The sequence below is a fragment of the Pteronotus mesoamericanus genome, unplaced genomic scaffold (genome assembly GCF_021234165.1).
Source record: "Pteronotus mesoamericanus isolate MK-2021 breed Mesoamerican mustached bat unplaced genomic scaffold, CSHL_Meso_final contig_230, whole genome shotgun sequence".
NCBI lineage: Eukaryota > Metazoa > Chordata > Mammalia > Chiroptera > Mormoopidae > Pteronotus > Pteronotus mesoamericanus.
The window spans coordinates 299,418-324,022 of NW_026555096.1; the positions used below are offsets into that span (position 1 = coordinate 299,418).

At 36.0% G+C, this 24,605-nt stretch overlaps 1 protein-coding gene and 1 pseudogene across 3 annotated transcripts in view; both read left to right on the plus strand.

The window, feature by feature from the left end:
- The first annotated feature begins 49 nt into the window (after positions 1 to 49).
- PARG (poly(ADP-ribose) glycohydrolase) overlaps positions 50 to 24,605 on the plus strand; it is a 181,398-nt gene continuing 156,842 nt past the window's right edge. For 2 of the 3 annotated variants that reach the window (XM_054572360.1, XM_054572361.1), the window contains exons 1-7: positions 273 to 522; positions 5,854 to 5,920; positions 6,701 to 7,681; positions 8,576 to 8,759; positions 9,725 to 9,847; positions 9,983 to 10,066; positions 12,549 to 12,623. In XM_054572360.1, coding sequence (XP_054428335.1) covers positions 303 to 522; positions 5,854 to 5,920; positions 6,701 to 7,681; positions 8,576 to 8,759; positions 9,725 to 9,847; positions 9,983 to 10,066; positions 12,549 to 12,623 — 1,734 coding nt within the window. In that variant the 5' untranslated portion in view covers positions 273 to 302. Of the gene's footprint in view, positions 243 to 272; positions 523 to 5,853; positions 5,921 to 6,700; positions 7,682 to 8,575; positions 8,760 to 9,724; positions 9,848 to 9,982; positions 10,067 to 12,548; positions 12,624 to 24,605 lie in introns of those variants that run through there. The other variant, XM_054572362.1, reaches the window with a different exon arrangement.
- Positions 16,807 to 17,189, plus strand: LOC129069669 (40S ribosomal protein S12-like; annotated as a pseudogene).

Here is a 24,605-nt window from a genome sequence, read left to right on the forward strand (position 1 = left end):
TTTGTACGGCCCGGAAGCCGGGCGCGCCTAACGGCAACTTTCTGGTGGTGGAAAAGTGAACGTAGCCAGAGTCAGGGCGGTGCATCCTGAGGCAGGCGGGTTACCTGTGAAAGAGGGAAGACAGGCGACGGGGTAGGGCCTGGCTGGGAAAGCCGGCGGAGCAGCAACTGCAGAAGCAGGCAGCAGCAGAGAGGGAATGGTGCCTGGAGGCGCCGAGAAGGAGGCGCAGTCCGCCCCCCAGGGTTAGTGAATAAAGCTCTCTGCCCGGGCCGGCCCGGGGACTGTGCGGTGTGGGTCCCAGCATGAGTGCGGGCCCCGGCTGTGAGCCCATCACCAAGCGACCCCGCTGGGGCACCTCTGCGACCTCTCCGCCGGCCGCCTCGGACACCCGGAGCTTACCCGGCAGGCAGAGGCGCGCCCTCGACCCTAAGGACGCTCCTGTGCAGTTCAGGGTCCCACCCTCTCCGTCCGGCTGCACCTCGGGGTGGGCGGGACCGCACAGAGGCAGCGCCACCTCGCTTGGTACGTGGGGGAATAAAGATCTTTTCCTTCGCCTCGGCCCAAACCTCTTTTTGGTCTCCATGTGAGAACCCAGGGACTCCAGAAACCCTCTGGTCTAGTGTGCACCACTGCGAGGTCCCCTTGCTGAGCCACTAAGGCTGATATGGGGAGAATGGGACCACATTTTCCCTGTTGCGGTTGTTGGTATGAGAAACCCTGATAAGCAAGTCACAGGGCAGAAAATGACAGAAGACTCCATCTTTTGCTGTACTAGGGTTTGACTGAGAAATTGTCTTAGTTGTTAAGGAGGTGTAATTGTGTATGTGAAGCTTCAGCCTTTGTATTGAAAGAAAGGTACAGCTCACTTCAATTCAGATTCCGATTCTCAGTGTACTTAGGTATACAGAGTCGAATAACAAGAGTCATTTGGCCTCTGTCTTCAGACCCTAAAATTTATCAAGGGAGATAGACAGTTACAGAAGTCAACATGATAAAGGGAAATGGATGTTTTGATAGATGGTAGGAGTACCTAAATTCGGTCTGGTACCAAAGGTACTCTCCCAGAAGAAGAGATGCTTAATCTGAGGACTGAAGAATAATGATCTAGCTAGATGAAGAGGAAGTAAGGAAGTATTCCCAAAGTGCACCTGATTCATACTGTGAAGAAAGAGTAGTGAGAGATGGGACTGAAAGAGATAGGCAAAGATCAGATCATATTGGGACTTGTAGGGATTTGCACTTTATATCTAAGGGCAATGAGAAGCGATTAAAGGGCTTTAAGTAAGGGAGTGATTTGAACATACATATATATAATCTCTTGGTGGTGAGGATAAAGGTCCCTGTGCCCGGTGTATGAAAAATAATGGATTGAAAGACGTACAGGCCCAACACGTTAAAAGTTAGTGTAAGTGGGAAATAATGATGATTTATATTTAGCTGTGGGCAACAGGGAAGGGGAGAAGTGGTTCCATGTGGAAGAGAATGGGTTATATGGGTTTGTACACTCATAAGAAGTATATTTGTGCTGTAAATGGAGGTTTGAGAGTTTGGCATAAAGATGATAATTGATGCTATGGAAGTAGCATGTGGAGAACATAAAAGTGACCTAGGACAGAAACTTTAGGAGCACTATCATTTAAGAGGAGACTTATGAGAAGCAGCTAGAGAGGTAGAAGGAAAGTCTGGCTTTTGTTATGGAAGGAAGACAGCATTTCAAAAAGGAGCTCAGAAAGCCCTCTGGTGAGTGGTGTACACTTCTCTTAGCATTTAGAGGCGATGGGAAGCAGATCTAAACTAAGTGTTGATGGATGAGCAGGGTTTGCTGTATAAATCAGAGAGAACAAAAATGGGCATGTTTAAAAGGTGGTAGGACTGGAGTGCAGAATGACAGTGTCAGATGAGGCTGGGAAACTGGGCAAGAGCTTATCAGACATTTGAGTGCCATCTCAAGGCATTTGGGCTTTATTCTGTGGTTAATGGGGAGCCACTAAAAAGTTTTTAAGAAGGGGGGTACCATTTGGTTATTAGAAAAGATTGCTTAGGCAGTCTTTTCTAACTGTAACCCACAGTTTGAATTTCGCCTTGGATGTAGAGTAAGGAATATATGTAACCAAGTAAATATGCTTTGTTTAGAACAAAGAAATGTTTCATGAAATAATAACCTTGCTGTATATGATGCATTCTTATGTTGTCATTTGTAGCTTGTAAAACAGAAAGTGAAGACTATAGACAGACCAGTTGTAAGAAACAAGTGCAGTTGTCTGATAAGTGATGGACTTGTTCTTTTAATGTTGGTGCTATTTTGAAGATGAAGATGAAAGGATGAGTTTAAGATTTCGGATGTAGATTTCAGAATATTTGGTGAAGGAAAGTGGAGAGGAGGGGAAACTGAGGGTGACTTCTAGCTATCGTGTCTGATTTACATGACAGGCTGATTTGTGGTTCCATTAACTTTATTTGCAGATAAAGGAGAAGTTAGTTGCAGGTGGTAGGGGGCAGTTAATCCTCACTGGTGGGATCTTCTAATTTTATGCAGAAGAGGAGCCAAATTAATACTTGGGCTGTACTTATGTGTAGAAATGTTTTCCTGACCCAGGGCACTAGTTAACAAAATGTTCACAGTCTTAAATATATCAAAAACAGTTGTTTCAAATTTTGGAATTTATTTTTCTTTTTTAGAAACTTGGAATTTGAAATTTTTATCTGTAGTTATTCTAGGAGAAGTAGGTGGGATAAGGAAGTAGATATTTTTTCAGTATCTTTAAATTTTGTGTTATTTATCTCCCGAGCACATTTCTTATATTGATTGAAATTTGCATATCTACATATAGGCAGAACCTAGCATGCTATTCACATTCTGATAGGAAAGGATTTGTCAAATTGTGTTGTGGAAGCTCCCTTATTCTGCCTGCTATAACTACCTAGAGTTTCTCTCCCCACTCCAGAGATGGTTCAAGTGTAGGTCAGTTGTTGGTGAATGAGCGGCTGGAGATGGATTGTCCCATGTTGTTTAGTGCTCTCAAAAGCATCTCCAGCCTTCTTTCATCATCTCAGAAACTCTCCCACTGGCTCCATTGCTCTTTGTTCTTACCACATCGTTCCTTCCCGTACCTCATCTTGCTGCTGGAGGAAAGATTTTTTTGTGGAGGTGGGGTGTTCTTTTGATATGCAAGTGAATTTTAAGTTTTTGTGCCTTTTTCCTGTAGCTGAGTAATTAATTGAACTGCTTATTGAAATATGCTGATTACTGAGTGATGTTACTGATAAGAGTGTGTAAATGGTGTGAAGTCATAATAAAGTTGGGTAACTGCTGATCTTAGTGAAAAAGGTTGGGTGTAAGTGTTGGAAGAGAATAATACATTTGTTGAGCTTCTGCTCTGTGAGACTGGATACTAAATATTTTCTCTCATTGATCTACATAAGCCTTGGAAGTAGGTATTGTTATTCACATTTTATAGGTGAGAAGATAGAGGCTCAAAGAAATGAACTTCTAAGTGACTTAGCAAAAATCTCAATCTAATATTGTTTGACTCCAGATCTTGTATATTTTTTATCAACTTCTATTGCTTCCCTTTTAGTTTGCTGTAATTATTTTTAGTTAAAAGGAAGAAATCCCCAGAAAACCTGGGAAGCATCAATTTACGCTTACTTCAGGAATTAGAGAGGTAAAACTGACCCTGTCCTGTGATGTGTTGCAAAAGCAAGGAAGCCAGAAGTAGTGGTATTGGAAAGAGAAGTAGGCATTCCTTTTTCTGGGACCTTCAAAAGGACCAAGGAATGTTCTGTTAGTAAGAAATATTAGTTCTTCATGTATTGATTCTCCTTTGTCCTGTTCTCAGGTTTCAGGAATGATAGTAGGAAGTCTGAAGTGAGGGAACACAGGCTCAGTGCCAGAGTTTCAGGAGAGAGAGCCCTCCTGCCCTTCAACTGTACTAGAACAACATATATATATTTTATATATTATATATAAATATTTATATATTTATATATAATATTTATATATTTATATATATATAATATATAAAATAGATATATATTTTTTAATGAAACAATGTAGGCAATCTTTAGGTTCCATAGACTTGTCATTGTGATTCATGTGTATTATGGGAACCTAGCCATTGCATACCATTTAATCCTTATATTTATGGAAAAAGGTATTTTAAATTCTACACTGACTCAAAAAATGAATTTTTTTGGCTCACTGCTGGTTTTTAATTTGAGGATTTTCTATACTTGCTGTATTTGACATAATGAAATTAAATAAAGAAGATGGAACTATAGAAAAAGTCTCAGAATCCAATGATTCATTTCTTACTCCCTTCTGATTGAAACTGTTTTTTTTCCTGAAGCCCGATTTGCTGTAGAAGTACTAACTTAATTAAATTACTGAAGTAGTGGTCTTTAACAAGAGACATCAAATATATATATATTTCAAATTTTTATATCTATACATTTTTTGAAAGAAGCTATTTTAAAAATGCTGAACAGATTTTTAGTAGTTGGAATGTTAGTATTTTGTGGGAGGTACAAATTATGTGGCAGTCAATTACAGTGATAAATAAGCTGTTGATTTTTATTTATTTGGGACAGTATCTCTTTTGCTCATGTTATTGTGTTTGAGGGGACATAGGTAGATTAGAATGAATCTATAATTGAAGATGCCTAGGTTCTTACATTGCAATTTAGACAGTAGTTGAGACTATTGAAGATTTTGTCTTTTTATACTAAAATATTATATACATTAATGTATATTATATAAATTTCATATTATACATTATATACATGAAATACATTAAACTCTGAAAACATGCATATTTCTAATACTTTATAAATTGTCACTTGCATTTGTTTATGTTGCATCTCTCTCTGCTGAACCATCAGTTGCACTTTTGGGACTCTGCTGGCCATTTCTATGTAGTGATCTCACTGGCATCTCAATTTTAGTAGTTCAGAATTGACCTAATCATATTTTCTCCCTAAATCCAGTGGAATTATATTCCACATTTAATGCTGTAATGATCTTTTGAGTCTCTCAAGCTTAAAACTTAGTGTTACCTTTAACTTCTCCTACAATTGTAAATCTTTAATGACTCACTTCTCACCTTTTCTTCTTTGTTCTCACAAGGATAGTTCTGGTCCTTGGCCAATAGTTCTCCAACCTAGTTGATAATCAGAATCACTTTTTGAAAAAAAATACGGATTCTAGCTCCCCTCATACTTCCATCATCACACATAGATTCTGATTCTGTAGGTCTGAGTGTGGCCCTGGGATCCATTTATTAGCAGCCTCCTGATGATTCAGGTGGTTTGAGAACCATTGAGCTAGATCAGTAGCTTTCTTGCTGTTTTCTGCCAATGAGCTGTTTCTTCTTGCCCCTTCAGATTTGCCCTCCAGACTACAAAGGAGCTTCCTAGATTAGATTTATGGAATTACAGCTATGAGTGTGACTTTTGACACTTTTTTGTAATCCCAAGAGGGATACTATTAATTTACATGTTTACAGATAAGGAATCTGAGACACAGAGAAAGGCCCCTTCACAAAGTCACATAGGAATCTAGTTGTGGGAGCCAGGGTTTGAATCCAGGTGATCTGATTGTAGAGCCTGTGCCTTCATCCATTAGGCCATACCATCTCTTTTACAGAATGGTTGCTTTCTACTCTCTGATGAAATATATTTATGCTCCTGTAGTATCTCCCATTGCTTGAGTCCCAAGGGAGTGATTAATCTTTTTTAGCCCACATAACTTAGCATAAGGCCTTGCATGTATATATGTTGTTAAAAGTATTTTCTCTTTGGAGACAGGTAGGCATATACAGTAATGTTTTGGCTGTTTGTTTTTTTTTTTAACAGTGTTCAAACAAAAGACTATTACCAGTTGGATGGACACTAAAGGAATCAAGACAGCTGAATCAGAAAGGTATAGAAACATACATATATAGAGAAATGAATAACATCATAGATATATGGATGTTTTATCTTGCTTCATGCTATTTTGTCCTTGCTTTGTTATCCTTTTTAACTCTACATTTATTCCTTCTTTCAGTTTATAATTAATAATTTTTTAGAGTCTCCTATATGCCAGGGACTGTCCTATGTACTTGAGATACAGAGAAGGAGAAATAGTCTCTGACTTTAAGATACTTGTAGTGGTGGTGACAGATACAGAAACACATGATTACAGTAAGTCCTAATTTAATATTGCCAATAGGCTTCCCGAAATGACATATAATGAAACCAGTTTTGCTAAAGGCTAATTGATATAAACAAGAAGTAAGTTTCTACTGCATCTTATCAACATTATAGCAGAAAGATATTGAATGAAATAATGTTATTTCAGGACCTGCTGTATTACTTAGTGTGATAAATGCAATAGTAAAGGTATAAACAAGGTACAGTGGTGGTTAATATTATAGAATAAACAATCCACTTTACCTTTGCAGAAAAGACTGTACAGTGAGTGAGTAAAGTTTTAACACTTCTGGCAGGCACGTAGTTGGGGAAAGGGCATTCAAGGCATATGTGCAAGGATATGGAGGCCTGAATAAGAATGCTGTATGCTCAAGTAACTCACAAGTAATTTAATTATTGCTTTGACATTATGGGAATGTGGTTGGGTAAGTGGTTTTCTTGCATCATAAGTTTTTTCTATTAAAACATCAGTTTTATTATATCATTAGTTCTTTCTATTTTCTTATAGTTTGCATAGTAAAGAAAACAACAATACAAGAGTAGAATCCATGATGAGTTTTGTACAAAAAGATAATTGTTATCATCATAACATGGAAAAATTAGAAAATGTTTCTCAGCTAAGTATTGATAAAACACCAGTTGAAAAAAGTGCAAAATATTTGAACCAGCGTCAGACTGCAGCTATGTATAAGAGGCAAACTGAAGGAAAACATACAGAGCAGCTTTTGGAAGGTGAACCTCCAACAGTAACTCTGGTATCTGAACAGTTCAGTAATGCTAACGTTGATCAGTCACCTCAAAATGATGATCAAAGGGACACACATAGTGAGGAAAGTAGAGATAACCAACAGTTTTTTATACCTATAATGCTTGCAAATGCAAAGCAGACTAGAGAAGGTGAACAGGCCAGAGAAGCCAGAAGTCTCCAGAAGTGCAGAAAGTCTTGCCATCTTGTGGAAGACTTTGCAGATTGTCAGCAGGAAGAGACTGATGTGGTGCCGGAGAGTCCCTTGTCAGACATTGGATCAGAAGATGTCAGTACTGGACGGAAAAATGTCAACAAATTGAGTAGACAAGAAAGTAGCCTAGGAAATTCTCCATTTGAGAAAGAAAGTGAACTTGAGTCACCAATGGATGTAGATAATTCCAAAAACAGTTGTCATGACTCAGAAGCAGATGAAGAAACAAGTCCAGGATTTGATGAACAAGAAGATAGCAGCTCTTCCCAAACAGCAAATAAACCTTCAGGGTTCCAAGCAAAAGAAGCTGACACTGAATCGAGGAAACGGTCCTCTGCTAAAGGAGGTGAAATTCGATTACATTTCCAATTTGAAGGAGAGAGTTGTGCTGGAATGAATGATTTAAATACCAAACTACCTGAAAGTACTTCTAGCCTGAATGTAGAATGCAGAAATTCTAAGCAACATGGGAAAAGGGGTTCTAAAATCACGGATCATTTCATGAGAATGCCCAAAGCTGAGGACAAAAGGTAATTTTTTCCATCCGGAATATCTCCAATAGTGTGGTGCATTTTGTAATTTTGTAAAGGGGTGTTTAGCAAAGATGGTTTACACTGAGGCTAACTAACAGTTGTGTTTCTTGTTACCTATTTATGCTAATTTATACTTAGACTCAAAACTTTAAATTCTTAAAAGGCCAGGAAAAAATAAGAAGTAAATAAGTATTGTTAATCAGGAATTTAGTTTCATGAACTTCCTTCTGAAATTTATTTGAATTAGCAGGACATAAAAGTATTTGATTGATAGTAGCTACTGTTCAGCCATTTTCCTAAGCTATTGTATACTGCATTCTCTCTAATGCTCTGACGGGCAGGCAGGTGGTATTGTACTCACTTCACAAATGAGAAAACTGAAATTGGGGTTAGAGAATTCACAGAAATTACATAATTTGTGGGTGGTAACACTGGGGTTTAAATCCCAGTCTAATTACAAAAAATATTTAAAATTACATTTTTGCAGTTATTCCACATAGAACTGTAAAGCCCAGTCTGTGTTACTCATTTCTTCCATTTTTTTTTCAATCAAAGTTCATGTCATCCTGAGAAGTAACTGATACTATGAACCATGACTTAACTTGGCAATGTCCATATTTTTACATGGTCCTTTTTTCAGAGAGTGATTTACAAGTGCTAAACCTCTTTCCAAATTGGAAATTCCTACCACAGACTATTGAAAATGAGCTTTTGGGTTTTACTAGAAGCTTTATAAGGATTTTTGTTTGTTTTGTTTTTTTTAATTAACAAGGAAAAGAACAAGTTTGGCACATTTTAAACAATAACATTATGGGTAAGTTTTATACTGTGTATCCAAGCGAATTTAAACAGTAAGTGCTTTATGATTGAATACATTTGTTTTGACCTTAGGAAAGAACAATGTGAAATCAAACACCAACGAACAGATAGGAGGATCCCAAAATACATTCCACCTCACCTTTCTCCAGATAAGAAATGGCTTGGAACTCCTATTGAGGAGATGAGAACAATGCCTAAGTGTGGAATCCAGCTGCCTCTCTTGAGACCATCTGCCAATCACACAGTAACTATTCGGGTAGATATTATCTCTCACCTATAAAGAGAGAAGATTAATAAAGTCTTGATTTCTTGTGATACTTATTGTGAAAAACAGACCAAGGCATAGAAAATGGTTTTCTGCATATAAAGTACTGGGAAATTTACAGAAGGTAGAAATATATTGATAGCTTAATATGGTACTTAAATCCATAAGATGAATCATTGTCAACGAATGAGGAAATTGAAATTTTTTTGTATTTTTAAGAAAATTCATTGGATTCTTTAAAGAAAAATTATTTGACAATATCTATTGAGTACCCATTGCATGTTAGGTACTGGGTTAGTTCCTAAAATTCAAAGTCATGGTTCAGTATCTTCAAATCATTCTCCAGTTTTGCCCTATTTTTTGAGCTTTAGATTTTTCTAGACATCTCTATCACTGTTCCACAGGTATCTAAACTCAACATGTCTAAAACTAACCTCATTTTTAAAATTGTGGTTAAACATACATAATAGAAAATTTACCATTTTAACCATTTTAAAATGTTATGTTTCATTGGCATTAAGCATATTCACCATGTTATACAACCGTTACCACTATTTTCAGAACCTTTTCATCATCCCACACGGAAACTTGGTACTTACTACACAATAACTTCCCATTCCTTGCAAGCCCCTGTTAATCTCTTTTATACTTTCTGTGAGTTCTTTTTTCTAAAACACATTTTTATTGAGGTATATAAAATTATCCATTTTAAGTGATCAGTTCAGTAACAGTGAATTTACTGAGTTAGGCAACCATCAACATAATCCAGTTTTTAAGATTTTATTTTTAATTTATTTTAAGATTAAAAAGAGTGGAAGCAGGTGAATAAGATTTCTGAGATTTCTTGCATAGGAGGTGGTTTGTTTTTTATAGTGTTTGCTTTGGCTGCTTTATTCTTTTGTGAATGTTACACCTAATTTTTATACTCTTACACTTCTTGTTAATTTCTATTTCAGGTAGATCTTTTGCGAGCGGGAGAAGTTCCTAAACCTTTTCCAACACATTTTAAAGATTTGTGGGACAACAAGCATGTAAAGATGCCTTGTTCAGAGCAAAACTTGTACCCTGTGGAAGATGAGGTAAAGACAGAACTGATATTCTTTTAGTCTCTGATAGTTTTGTACATTCTTGTTTGATTCCTGCTTCTATGATGCAAAAAAAAAAACAAAAAACCAAAACTTAGTTTGCTCATTTGTGTTACCTTTTTCTCATAGAATGGTGAACGAACTGCAGGAAGCAGGTGGGAGCTCATTCAGACTGCACTTCTCAACAAATTCGCACGACCCCAAAACCTGAAGGTATTTTCTTTTTGCTCTTCTTGCTTCTTACATGTAGTTCTCAGATATGGGCCTTGTGTCTCCTCACTCAAAGGCTTTTTTTTTTTTTCTTTTAATCTTTAATGGACTCAGGTAATGGCACTGTTTATTTGCAATGTGCCTGCTTACTGAGCAACTCTATTAAAAGACATTCTTGGTTTCCATTCCATCACTAAGAAATGAGTAGAAGTATCAAGAATTCTAAATGGCTTACTTTCAGCCACACAGAATAATTTGGAGAAACAGAAATTAGATCTCTTTTTCTTGATTCCCCGTCCAATTTCCTTCCGGCCAAGCTTCTCTTTTATTTTTTGTTTTAGAATTACCATGTTTCTGAAATGTCTTCAAAAGTAAATGAGAGAAGAATTATGACTTCAGTAATATTTGTCCAAAGGAAAGCTAAGTTTCCTAATGATTACAGTATACATTAAGCCTTCTGTTTTTATTGCTTTTATTGCTTCTGTTTTTTGATATAGCTTCTAGCGGTTTAATAATTTATTAATCTTATATTTTGGCAATAATTTAGTTTTTGATTTTTAAAAGTATTTAAGGCTGTAAGGGCAGTCATTAGATTGCTTTTCTAGTTGCTAAAATACGAGTAAATATATGTTTATTTTCAGTACTATGTAAACTTTTAAGTGTTCATAACTATAAGCAGTAACATATTTCTATACTTCTGTGAAAATGGGTTTCATTGTCTTTGAGATACTTAATTTGTTGTGTATAGTTTCTCAGATTTTATACTGTTTTTCCATTTATACTTATAAGTTATCCTTAAACTTTCTATATGTTTCTGTAGCTACTGGTGTTTTTTTTCCCCTTAACATGAAAATACATTGATAATATGCCATAATGTATTTTGAAAATTTTATTCCGTAGGTACAGTGTTTTTAGAGCTTGTAATGTACTCCTTTGAAATAAAAGAACTTCTCAGTGTCTGCCAGAGTTTGTTTACTTTTAGTGTAATGTTGATTAGGTATGTGAAAACATAAAACTAAATATAAATTTATACTTACAGTGTACATCTAGGAACTTGAATATCCCCTGATCCCAAGTAAATAACACACATTCTGTTGGCTCATTTTTTAACCAACATAGATGCTTGGTGATTATTTATATGGCATGAAGTATTTTCAGGAAGCTCTTTGGCAGAGTGTTAATTTTTTCAAACTTCTTTAACAATGAAGGAATTTGGAAGATTTATAGTAATAATCTAACAGTGTCTTTCAGATTTACATATGCCGTCAGTAAACAAATTTTGGGATGTATATTATGAGTATTAACAGTTTATAAATTCTACATCTTTATTGCTTTATTAAAGTATGCACATTTTAAAATATAATCAGAACAGAAATTCAAAAGGATGAGGTAAAATATAATTGTAAATTATAGCTCTTTCTGCATAACTAATGAATTATCTTTTCCATAGCCTAATCTGGTGTTAGAAAAACACATTTTAACTCAGTAAATTTTAAAGATCTTTACTGGCTTTATTCAACAATTCATGAATTTGGGCAGCATCCCATCCAACAGATTGAAAGGAGCTCCAAGAAGCTATACAAAATAAAGACTTTTATCAGGAGGAAGGGAATGGGAACAAGGAAGTTATATTAGCAAAAAGTGGATTGGCTATTGCAAGGTCACTTTCCTTTAAGGAATGGCAAGGGTCTATCAGGCAGATGACCACAGTAGTGCCAACCAGGTAATTCCCGATTGACTGGTTTAAGATTCTGTTTCTGGGAGAACCAAAACTAAATAAGTTTTGGTTTGGTGATGTGGTGCTTAGCATAAGTGAGTCCATTTTGGGACCCGTTGTCTGTTTTTAATAATTGGCAACCAGGTATAAAGTACTGCCTAGTCAAACAGTAAGTTTACCTGTAGATGGTGTACTATTTTTACTTTTCATTCTACTTAAGTAGTATGTAGCTTATGTGAACTGCTGGGGGAAGATAACCATTAATGTGTAACTTATAAAAATAGCTGATATAAAGGAGAAAATACTATTTTATGCCTTAGGGCAGTGTCTCTCAGTCATTTTTTTTTAATTATTGCCCTCTCTACCAGGGGCCCTTTTTAGACATTTTTTCCCCTAATATAGTCTCCCCCTAAAATTTTACTATGTCTGTATTTATTGTGTGACCCTTTCGATGGCCAGACATCATAAAATTTAATTTTTTTAACCTCCAATATCCAATTTGTATCTACTTGAATTCCATTACTTCTGGAATGCATGCTTTGGAGTAATTATGTTTTCCCCCTGTTACTTATTTAATCTCATATTTCTTAAGTGAATAATAAATTAATATGCATTATATTTGTTCATAGCTGCTGATGTGGAACAGCTAACAGTAGGAAGTTTGTCCACCGTCAAGAAATTTACTATGAGTAGTTCATAAAGCAGACAGGCTATTCATAGATAATTGACTTGACTATTAAGAGGATTTTATTTATGCTTTTTCCATAGGATGCTATTCTGAAATACAATGTGGCATATTCTAAGAAATGGGACTTCACAGCTTTGGTTGATTTCTGGGATAAGGTAAATGTATGCTTATTTCTTTAATTATGAAAATAATATGACAACTATAAAAAGTTTAAGAAAAATACCTATAATTCTGTCATATCAACAGAATTATCATCTTTTATTTTTGTGAAAAATACTTCCTATTATTTTATGGGCATGTTTTAGGGACTAATACTGATTTTTGCTTTATTATCTTTTTTTGTTATATTGTTATACCATTATCAACATTATCAGTGGCTGCATATTTAATGACTAGTTTTTGAGGATTTAATGATTCCATATTCTCAGACACCTAGGTTGTATCTAGTTTATAGACATACCTACAGACATATGTACAGTCATGTTCCACTTAATAGTGGGGTTACATTGTGAGAAATTCATCAATAGGTGATTTCATCTTTATATGAACATCACAGATGTTTTCCACTTACACAAACCTGGATGATACAGCCTACTGTACACCTCGGCTATATGGTATAGCCTATTGCTCCTAGTTACAAGCCTGTGCAGCATGTGGCAGTACAAAACAGTACAACATTAGATCAAGCACAAGACATCAAGAAATGTGATAAATATGAGATGTATGAGGCTACTGGCTGTTTTTACATCACATTTTTTTAATAAGTAGAGTACACTCTAAAATAATGATAAAAAGTATAGTATAATGATTATATAAACCAATAATATAGTCATTTATTAAAGTATTATGTACTGAACACAATTTATGTGCTATACTTTCATATGAATGGCAGTGCGGTAGCTTTGTTTATACTTCAACGTAAATAGGTGAGTACTGTGTTGTGCTACACTATGATGTCATTAGGTGGTAGGAAATTTTGGGCTCCATTATAATCTTTTGGGACCACAGTCATATATATATGGTCTGTCATTGACTGAAACTGTATGTTTTTCCAAATTTGAGGGTTTTTTCTTAAGGTGATATCCAGAAATTATATGACTAGGTCAGAGGGCACAAAATTTGTGGCCATGGATTTATGCTATAAAATCATATTTTGCAGACTAGCAAGTTAGGATGCCATCAGCAATGGGTAAAAATACTACTTTCATAGTACTGTTGGAGAAAAGGGCATCATCCATTTTGAAAAAATGGTAGTATACCTTTTTTTAACACTTAAGTTTGAAATAATGATAGATTCACAAGAAATTATGAAGAAGTGTACAGGAAGATTGTATGCATGCTTCATTCCACCTTCTGTGATGTTGATTGCTTTAGTAGGTATAATACAATATCAAAATCAGGAAATTGACATAAAAGCTTATTTAGATTTTACCTTGCCTTTTCTCACTCAGTATAATTCTATTAAATACACTAATATTTTGTTCCTTTTTATTGCTGAGCAGTACTCCATAATATAGATGTATTTGTTTAACCATAGTCACATTTCAGTACATTTGGGTCGTTTGCAGTTTTTGGCTCTTACGTCAAATCTGCTGTTTGCATATTATTGTGCAGGCTCTTGCGTGAACATTAAGTTTTTACTTCTCTGAGATAAATGCCTAAGAGTGTGATTGTTGAATTATTTGATAAGTATGTTTTCAGTTTTGGAAGAAACTGCCAGTATGCTTTTGCTAAGTTAGTAGACCTCAGAAAGAAAGATACTATTTATACAATATATTTTTTAATTTTTTATGTTTTTCTCATACTGTTTTTAGTCATTCATATTATGTAGGTTTTATTTACTAATATTAGAAATTGTAAATAATTTTTGAAATGGAAACATTTTGAAATGAAATATTTTCAGTATTATATAATTTTTATTTATCAAAATAAAACTAATTATTGAACTTTGAACATGTTCTATATTTTTTATAGTGGGACTGTTCCCTCTCCAGACTTTTTTCAGATAAATAACTCTGTAAGATAGAATAAGATGATTATTATTATTGTTGTTGTAAATAAGTATTTGTGGTTTGGAGATGAGCTTTTTTTGGCCAGAGTGACATAGATTGTCCCTGGCGGGACGGTGTAACCCAATCAGTGTTCTTTCTGCTATTGCCTGCAATTATAGTATGTTGTCCCTCTGCACATATGTTCCCCTCCTACTTGCTGCCTTATCTTCTTTGCAGTAAGAGACTGATATGTCCTCTTCCTCCAGTTTTCTCTATTGAAATTCTGTCTCCCAGACTTACATTCTCATGTCTGTTCCCTCCAAAATGAGACGTCACTTTTTTTGGAATTTCCATGACAATTTTTTAAATATATCTTGTGGCACTCTTGCTCTTTGCCTTGCTTTATTCTTGATGAAATGTTGGTATCTTTTAGTACCTTAAAAACTTCATGGGGCATAGACTATCTTTCTTAGCTTTATGTTTCCTACAGTATCTATACAATGCTTTATATATACTGGGTGCTTCGTAAGTAGTTATGAACTGGATTTCACAGGAAATCAGGTAGTCATACTGGTTTTCAGGGTTACAAAGGTCAGGAGAATATTATCTAGAAGTAATGGTGCAAGTTAACAATATTTGTTGTGCCCATGCTACAAGATGCACCTGAATATAACATACTTTTCCTCTCTGAGCATTTTTAGCTAGTGATGTTCTAGTCTTCTCATCAGTTCATTCTCTATAACATTACTCTACCTGATTTGTTTGTCCTCTGGATTGCTTTGGTAATTCAAAAGAAAGTGGTTGATTAATTAAATTGCCAGGAACCAGACATTAAGATTCTTGTGAATTCTTATAGTTACTTCCTTTTAATTGAGAAGAGACTGAGTATGAGAAAATGCCACTGATAGTGGTATAAATAACATCATCATCCTCTTTTTTCCAGAAATGTTTTGATTATCCTACAAAGTGTTTGTGAGGTAGTATGATATACAACTGAGGATCTTGGATTTATCATGTATCTAAATCCTGTGGAGGACATTTAAAACACAGACTGCTGATCACCACCTTCTTGAGTTTTCTGATTTCATAGGTCTGGAGAAGGACCTGATACTTCACATTTCTTCCTCTCTTTCTCCCTCCCTTCGTTCCTCCTTCCCTTCCTCCCTTCTTTCCTAATTTATTAGTATGAGATTGGTTAATAAAATTATACAGGGTTCAAGTGTACAGAGTAACTGTTCTTAATTTTTTGAGGAACCTCCATGTTGCGTTTCCTATTTTCCATAGGGCTATACCAGTTTACATTCCCACCAGCAGTGAGTAAGAGTTCCTTTTCTCCACAATCTCTCCAACATTTATTATTACTTGTTTTGTCAATAATAGCCCTTCTAACAGGTGTGAAGATGGTATCTCATTGTGTTTTTGATTTGCATAATAGCCATTCTAACAGGTGTGAGGTGGTATCTCATTGTAGTTTTGATTTGCATTTCCTTAATAGCTAGTGAAGTTTTGAACATATATTCATATACCTGTTGGCCATCTGTATATCCATTTTTAATTGGATTTCTTGTTATGTTGTTGACTTATATAAGTTATTTATATATTTTAGATATTAACCCGTTATCAAATGTGTTGTTTGCAAGTATCTTCTCCCTTTTGGTTGTTTGCCTTTTTGTTTTGCTGAGAGTTTCTTTTGCTGTGCAGAAACTTTTTAGTTTGATGTAGTCTCATTCACTTATTTTTACTTTTACCCCCCTTGCTTTTGAGGTCAAATTAATGAAATCCTCTCTGAGTCCAAGGTCCGTAAGTTTAGTACTTAGGTTTTCTTCTATCTAATTTATTGTTTCAGGTTTTTTTTATCATTTAGATCTTTGATTCATAATTTTTGTGTATAGTGACATATAGTAGGCTGGTTTTATTCTTTTATATGTGTCTTTCCAATTTTTCCAGCATCATTTATTGAAGAGGCTTTCTTTTCTTTGTCATGTTTTTGGTTCTTTTGTCAGAAAGTATTTGCGCATGTACATGTGGGTTTACTTCTGGCTTCTCAGTTCTTTTCCTTTGGTGTCTGTTTCTATTTTTCTGTCAATACCATGCTGCTTTTAGTATTGTCACTTTGTAATGTAATTTGAAGTTAGGAAGTATGATACCTCTAGCTTTGGGTTCTTTTTTTCCCCTTCAGGGTTGCATTTGCTATCAGGGTGCGGTGTGGTTTCGTACAGATCTGATGATGTTTTGACCTATTGCTTTAAAAAAATGCCATTGTGCCTCTTTTCCTGCTGCCATGGAGTTGCATGAGAGGTGAGGCTTTGGTATGTTCAAGATTCAGCTCTACCCATAACCCACCTCCTTGGCCAAGGAAGGCTTTGCTCCTGGAGGTGTAATGAACATTAATATTCCTTTATAAGAGGTGCTGAAGACCACACTCACCTACAGTGGCCTCGTGTATGGAATTCCCAAAGCTGCCAAAGCCTTAAAAAGCCTACCTTTGTGTGTTTGCATCCAACTGAGATGAGCCTACAATGTCAAGTCTGTGGAGCTGTTTGTGCTGAACATCAAATGAAGCTAATTAAAGTTGATGACAATAAGAAACTAGGGGAATGAGTGGCCCTCTGTAAAATCACCAGAGGGAAAATCTGGTAAAGTGGTTGGTTGCAGTTGTGTAATAGGGACCATGGCAAAGAGCCTTAGGCAAAGGATGTCATTGAGGAGTATGTCAAATGCAAGAAATGAATGAATAAACTGGACTTTTGTTTAAAATAAATGAATAAGTAAACAAACAAGTAAACAAAAATACCATCGGGATTTTGATGAGGATTGCATTAAATGTGTATATATGCTTAGGGTAATATGGGCATTTTAACTATGTTGATTCTTCCAGTCCCAGAACGTGGACTATCTCTCCATTTCTTTGTGTCTTCTTCAGTTTTCTAAAATAACATCTTGTAGTTTTCAGTGTATAGGTTCTTCATATCCCTTGTTAAGTTTATTCCTAGGGGTTTTATCCTTTTTGTTGCAATTGCAAAATAAAATTTTTTTCATTTTTTTCTGAAATTTCATTATTAGTATATGGGAACACAATGGATTTTTGTACATCAAATTTGTATCCTGCAACATTACTGTCTTTGTTTATTTTTCTAATACTTTTTTGGTGGAGTCTTCAGGGTTTACTATGTAAAGAAGCATGTTATCTGCAATAAGTGACAGTTTTACTTCTTCATTCCCAATTTGGTGATCTTTTATTTCTTTCTCATGTCTGATTGCTTTGGCTAGGACTGGCAGTACTATGTTGAATAACAGTGATAAGAATGGGCACTCTTGTCTTGTTCCTGATCTTAGATGAAAAACTTCCAGTTTTTCATCATTGAATGTGGTATTAGCTGAGGATTTGTCATATATGGCCTTTATATGTTGAGGTACTTCCTTCTATACCTCTTTTGATGCGTTTTTAATCATAAATGGATGTTGTATCTTGCCAAATGCTTTTTCTGCATCTATCGATATGATCATATGATCTTTATCCTTTATTTTGTTAATGTAGTATATCATATTAATCAATTTGCATATGTTGAACCATCTTTGTACCCCTGAAATGAACCTCACTTGATCATAATGTATTATCTCTTTGATGTGTGATTATAGTTGATTTGCTAGTGTTTTGTTTAAGATTTTTGCATTTGTATTCATCAGAGATATTGGTCCGTAGTGTTCTTTTTTGTGTTATCTTTGGCAGGTTTTGGTATCAGGGTAATTTGTCCTCATAAAAAGTCTTAGGAAGAATTGTCTCGTCTGAGTTTTTTGGAAGAATTTGAGAGGGCTAGGTATTAAATCTCCTTCAAATGTTTGATAGAATTTACTAGTAAAGTCTTCTGATCCTGGAATTTTTTGGGTGGGGTGGAGGTTTTTGCCAGTTTCTTTAATTTCCTTACTGTTGATCGGTATATTTAGATTTACCAGTTCTTTGTAGTTTAGTCTAGGAAGGTTATATACAAGGTCTGGCAGAAGTAAGGCCTGGTTGAGTGTGGTACTTAGTAGGGCAGTAATATGGGTGTAATAATTTATGGTTTTAATTTGAACATTTCACTTAAAATGTCATGTGTGTGCCTGAGTGTGATATTATGTTACAGAATTACATGCTTACAATTTTGTAACAAAAGATTTTGTAATAAAAAAGGGATGTTACTTGTGTCTGACCCTGTACTTCTAAGAAGGTATCTATCTTAGGTACTTCTAAGAAGGTATCTACGAGAAGGTTTCTCGTAGGTTATTTAATTTGGTAACATATAATGTTTCATATTATTCTTTTATGATCTTTTGTATTTTTGTGGTGTCCTTCCTCACTTGTCTTTGATTTGGGATTTTGTTTGGGTGTTTTCTCTTTCTTCCATAGTGTGTCCAGCCAGAGAGTTCTCAGTTTTATTAATGTTTTTGAAGAAAACATTATGTGGTGTTTTTTTTGGTATTACTTTTTTAATATAATCTCTTTGTTTTCCTTTTCAGTTAATTCTGCTCTAATTTTTATTATTTTCTTTCTTCTGCTGGCTTTGTAGTGCATTTGTTCTTTTTTTTCCTAGTTCTTTAAGATGTAATATTATGTTGTGTATTTGGGATTTTTTTTTTGTTGTTTGTTTCTTGAGATAGGCCTGTAGTGATATATAAACATCCCTCTTATTGCTCCTTTCATTGCATCCCAAAAGTTCTGATATGTCTTCTTGTCATTCTCAGTTGTCTCTAAGTATCTTTTGATCACTCCTTCTGTTTTTATCTTTGACCCAGTCATTTTTTAGTTGGATGTCATTTAATCTCAACACATTTGTTGTATCTCCCTGTTTCCTTTTGCAGTTGATTTCCTACTTCAAAGCATTGTGCCCTGATTGGGTGACTCAGTTGGTTGGAACATCATTCTCCACACCAAAAGGTTGCGGGCTTTTGCATTTTTTTTTTTTTTTTTTTTTTACTATTACCATCCTTTTTTTTATTAAATTAATTAATTTAGTTTTCAAAATACATTTGTCTCTGCCTTCCCCGAACACTTTCCCCTACCCGCCTCCACTCAGTCCTTCTCCACTGTGGGTTTGTCCATGAGTCCTCACTATACGTTCCTTGAATTTCCCCTTCCCCTCCTTTTCCCCCCCCGCCCACCACTCCCTCCTTCCCTCTTGTCTCTGTTGGTTTCTTTTCCTTTCAGTGTTGCTGGTCTTATTTTCCTCACATCTTTGTTTTGTTGGTTAGGTTCCTCTTATAGGTGAGATCATATGGTATTTGTCTTTCGCCCCCTGGCTTATTTTGCTTAGCGTAATGCTCTAGTTCCATCCATGCTGTCGCGAAGTTTAGTAGTTCTTTTTTTCTTTGTGCTGCATAGTATTCCATTGAGTAAATGTACCATAGTTTTTGGATCCAGTCATCTATTGACGGGCACTTAAGTTGCTTCCAACACTTGGGTATTGTAAATTGTGCTGCTGTGAACATTGGGGTGCATTGGTTCTTTTGAATTGGTGTTTTGGGATTGTTAGGGTATAGCCCCAGCAGGGGAATCACCGGATCAAAAGGCAGTTCTATTCTCAGCTTTTGGAGGAAATTCCACACTGCTTTCCACAATGGCTGTACCAGTCTGCATTCCCACCAACAGTGTACTAGTTTTCTAATTTTCTACTACTACTACTATTAGTACTAGTGTACTAATTTTCTCCAGAGCCGCTCCAGCACCTGTTGTTTGTTGATTTGTTTATGATGGCCATTCTGACCGGTGTGTGGTGGTACCTCGGTGTGGTTTTGATCTGAATTTCTTTGATGGCTAGTGATGCTGAGCATCCTCTCAAATATGTCTGGGCCTTCTGTATGTCTTCCTTGGAAAAGCGTCTGCTCAGGTCCTTTGCCCATTTTTTGATTGGATCGTTTGTCTACTTGGAGTGGAGTCGAGTGAGTTCTTTATACATCTTGGAGATCAAACCTCTATCTGATGTATCATTAGCGAATATATTTTCCCATAGGGTGGGCTCCCTTTTCATTTTGCTGACGTTTTCTTTCGCCGTGCAGAAGCTTCTTATTTTGATGAGGTCCCACTTGTTTATTCTTTCCTTTATGTCCCTTGCTTAAGGAGACATATCGGTGAAAAAATTGCTGCTTGGGATATCTGAGAGTTTCCTGCCTATGTTCTTCTCTAGGATTTCTGTGGTGTTGTGACTTATATTTAAGTCTTATCCATCTTGAATTTCTTTTTGTGTATGGTGTCAGCTGATGATCCAATTTCAATTTTTTGCATGTAGCTGTCCAGCTCTCCCAACACCATTTGTCGAAGAGGCTATTTTTACTCCATTTTATGCTTCTGCCCCCTTTGTCAAGTATTAGTTGCCCATATAGATTTGGGCTTATTTCTGGGCTTTCTATTCTGTTCCACTGGTCTATGGGTCTGTTCTTGTGCCAATACCAAATTGTTTTGAGTAGCTTTGTAGTAGAGTTTGATGTCCGGTATTGTGATCCCTCCTACTTTGTTTTTCCCTCTCAAAATTGCTGTGTCTGTTCGGGGTCTTTTATGGCTCCATATAAATTTTTGAAATGTCTGTCCTATTTCTGTGAAATACATCATTGGTATCTTAATAGGGATTGCGTTGAATCTATAAATTGCTTTGGGTAGTATGGGCATTTTGAGGACATTAATTCTTCCAATCCATGAGCACGGTATATGCTTCCATTTATTTGTGTCTTCCTTAATTTCTTTCTTCAGTGTTGTATAGTTTTCTGCGTAGAGGTCTTTTACCTCCTTGGTTAAATTTTTTCCTAGGTGCTTTATTTTCTTGTTGCTATATCAAATGGTATATTTTTTTTTCTGATTTCTTCTTCTTCTATTGCATTGCTGGTGTACAAAAATGCCTTTCATTTCTGAATATTGACTTTGTATCCTGCTGTTTTGCCAAATTCACTTATTAGGTTGAGGAGTTTTTTGGTAGTCTACAGGGTTCTCTATGTACACTATTATGTCATCTGCAAACAGTGATAGCTTTACTTCCTCCTTTCCTATTTGGATGCCTTTTATCTCTTTCTCTTGTCTGACCACTGGGGCTAGGACTTCCAATACGATGTTGAAAAGAAGTGGTGAAAGCGGACATCCTTGTCGTGTTCCCGATCTTAGTGGGAAAGTTTTTAGTTTTTGCCCGTTGAGTATGTTGGCTGTAGGTTTTTCATATATGGCCTTTATTACATTGAGGAATGCCCCATTTATTCCCATTTTGCAGAGTGTTTTGATCATGAATGGGTGCTGTACCTTATCGAATGCTTTTTCTGCATGTATTGAGGTGATCATGTAGTTTTGTCTTTCCTTTTTTTAATGTATGTTTATTGATTTGCATATATTGAACCATCCCTGCATCCCTGGGATGAATCCCACTTGATCGTGGTAGATAATCTTTTTAATGTGTTAACGGATGCGGTTTGCCAATATTTTGTTGAGTATTTTCGCGTCTATGTTCATCAGCGATATTGGCCTGTAGTTTTTTTTCTTTGTAGGGTCTTTATCTGGTTTTCGGATTAGGGTGATGCTGGCCTCGTAGAAAGAGTCTGAGAATCTTCCCTCATCTTGGATTTTTTGGAATAGTCTGCGAAGGACAGGGGTTAACTCTTCCTTAAATATTTTGTGAAATTCTCCTGTGAAACCGTCTGGCCCTGGGCTTTTGTGTGCTGGGAGATTCTTGATTATTGCTTCCGTTTCCCCAGCTGTTATTGGTCTGTACAAGCTTTCTGTTTCTTCCTCCTTCAGTGTTGGAAGATTATACTTTTCTAGAAATTTGTCCATTTCATCAAGGTTTTCAAATTTCTGGCATATAATTGTTTATAGTAGTTTCTTACAATCCTTTGTATTTCTGTAGTATCAGTTGTTATTTCTCCTCTTTCATTTTTGATATTATTTATTGTGGTCCTCTCCTTTTTTTTTGTTGATGAGTCTGCATAAAGGCTTGTTGATTTTATTTTTCTTTTCAAAGAACCAGCTCCTGGATTGGCTGATCCTTTGAATTGTTTTTTTCGTCTCTATGTCATTCAGTTCTGCTCTAATCTTGATTATTTCCTTCCTTCTACTTCCTCTGGGATTTGTTAGTTGTTGTTTCTCCAGTTCTTGAAGTTATAGTATTAGGTCTTGTATTTGAAATGTTTCTATCTTTTTTAGGTAAGCCTGTATTGCTATGAACTTCCCTCTCAGGACTGCCTTTGCTGTGTCCCATAGGTTTTAGATTGTTGTATGTTCATTTTCATTTGTTTCCAGAAATTTTTTGATTTCTTCTCTTGTCTCATTATTTACCCATTCATTGTTTAATAGTGTACTGTTCAGTCTCCATGATTTTGCAAGTTTTTGAAGTTTCTGAGGTTGATTTCCAGCTTCAAGCCCTCGTGGTCCGAGAAAAAGCTGGGTATTATTTCAATTTTCCTGAATTTGCTGAAGCTTGCTTTGTGTCCTATCATGTGGTCTATCTTTCAAAAACTTTCATGCACATTTGACAAGTATGTGTATTTTTCTTTGGGATGTAAGGTTCTATATATGTCACTTAAGTCCATTTGATTCAGTGCGTCATTCAGCTCCACGATATCATTGTTGATGTTTTGTTTGGAAGATCTGTCCATTTTTGACAGCGGGGTGTTAAAATCCCCTGCTATCAGTGTGTTTCTGTCTATCTCTTTTTTGAAGTCATCCAAGATTTTCCTTATATATTTGGGTACTCCTATGTTGGGTGCATATAAGTTTACAATGTTTATGTCTTCGTGATAGATTCTTCCTTTAAGTATTATAAAGTGTCGCATCTGGGTCTCTTTCTGTGGCCTTTGTTTTGAAATCTATTTTGTCTGATATAAGTATTGCAACTCCTGCTTTCTTTTCTTGCCCATTTGCTTGGAATATTTTTTTCCATCCCTTTACTTTCAATCTCTGTAGGTCTTTTGCTCTGAGGTGGGTCTCTTGTAGGCAGCATATGTGTGGGTCATGTTTTCTTATCCATTCAGCTATCCTGTATCTTTTTTATTGGGGCATTTAGTCCATTTACATTGAGCGTTATTACTGACAGAAACCTATTCATTTCTTCTCTTTATACCTGTGTTTTTCTTCTTCTCACTCTTTTCCTTCATCTTCTTAAACTAGTCCCTTTTGCATATCTTGTAGTGTTGGTTTGGTAGAGACATATTCTTTTAGCTTTCCTTTGTCTGGGAAACTCCTTATTTCCCCTTCTATTTTAATTGAGAACCTTGCTGGGTAGAGCAGCCTTGGCTGTAGGTCCTTGCTTTTCATTACTTGGAATATTTCTTGCCATTCCCTTCTGGCTTGTAGTGTTTCTGTTGAGAAGTCAGCTGCTGGCCATACTGGGGCTCCCTTGTATGTTACTTCCTGTTTCTCCCTTGCTGTCTTTGGGATTCTTTCTTTGTCTTTGATATTTGCCATTTTAATGATGATGTGTCTTGGAGTGGCCTCCTTGGGTCCCTCTTGAATGGTGCCTTCTGTGCTTTCTGGATCCATGAGACCTTTTGTCTCCTCAAATTGGGGAAATTTTCCATCATTACTTTTTCAAAGAGGTTCTCTATCCCTTGCCCCTCGTCTTCTCCTCTTTGTATCCCTGTTATGCGGATATTATTGTGTTTCAGGTTGTCCTGCATTTCCCTAAATAGCTCTTCATTCTTTTTGAGTCTTTTTTCCATTTCTTGTTCTTTCTGGGAGCTTTTTTCTACCTTATCCTCCATCTCACTGTGTCGATCCTCAGCTTCATCTCGCCTGCTTTTGATTCCTTCTACTGTGTTCTTCAATTCAGAAATGGTATTCTTCATATCCTCTTGTGTCTTCTTGATAGTTTCTATGTCCTTTTCCAGGCTGATATTTCTTGCTGTAAGATCCTGATAGTTTCTCTGCAGTTTCTCATAGTTTTCTTTGAGCTGGCTGAGCTCATTGAGCTTCCTTAGAGCCATTGTTTTGAATTCAATATCTGATAATTCCCTGGCCTCTATTTCATTTAGCTCTCTCTGTGGGGATTCCTTCTTTCTCCTCATTTGGGAGGAACTTCTCTTCCCATTTTTCTGAGAGTCTATTATTTAGTTAGTTAGTTAGTTAGTTAGTTAGTTAGTTTTGCTTCTCCTTCAATTGATCCGTCTAGATTTCCTGACTTTGTGGATTAAACTTCT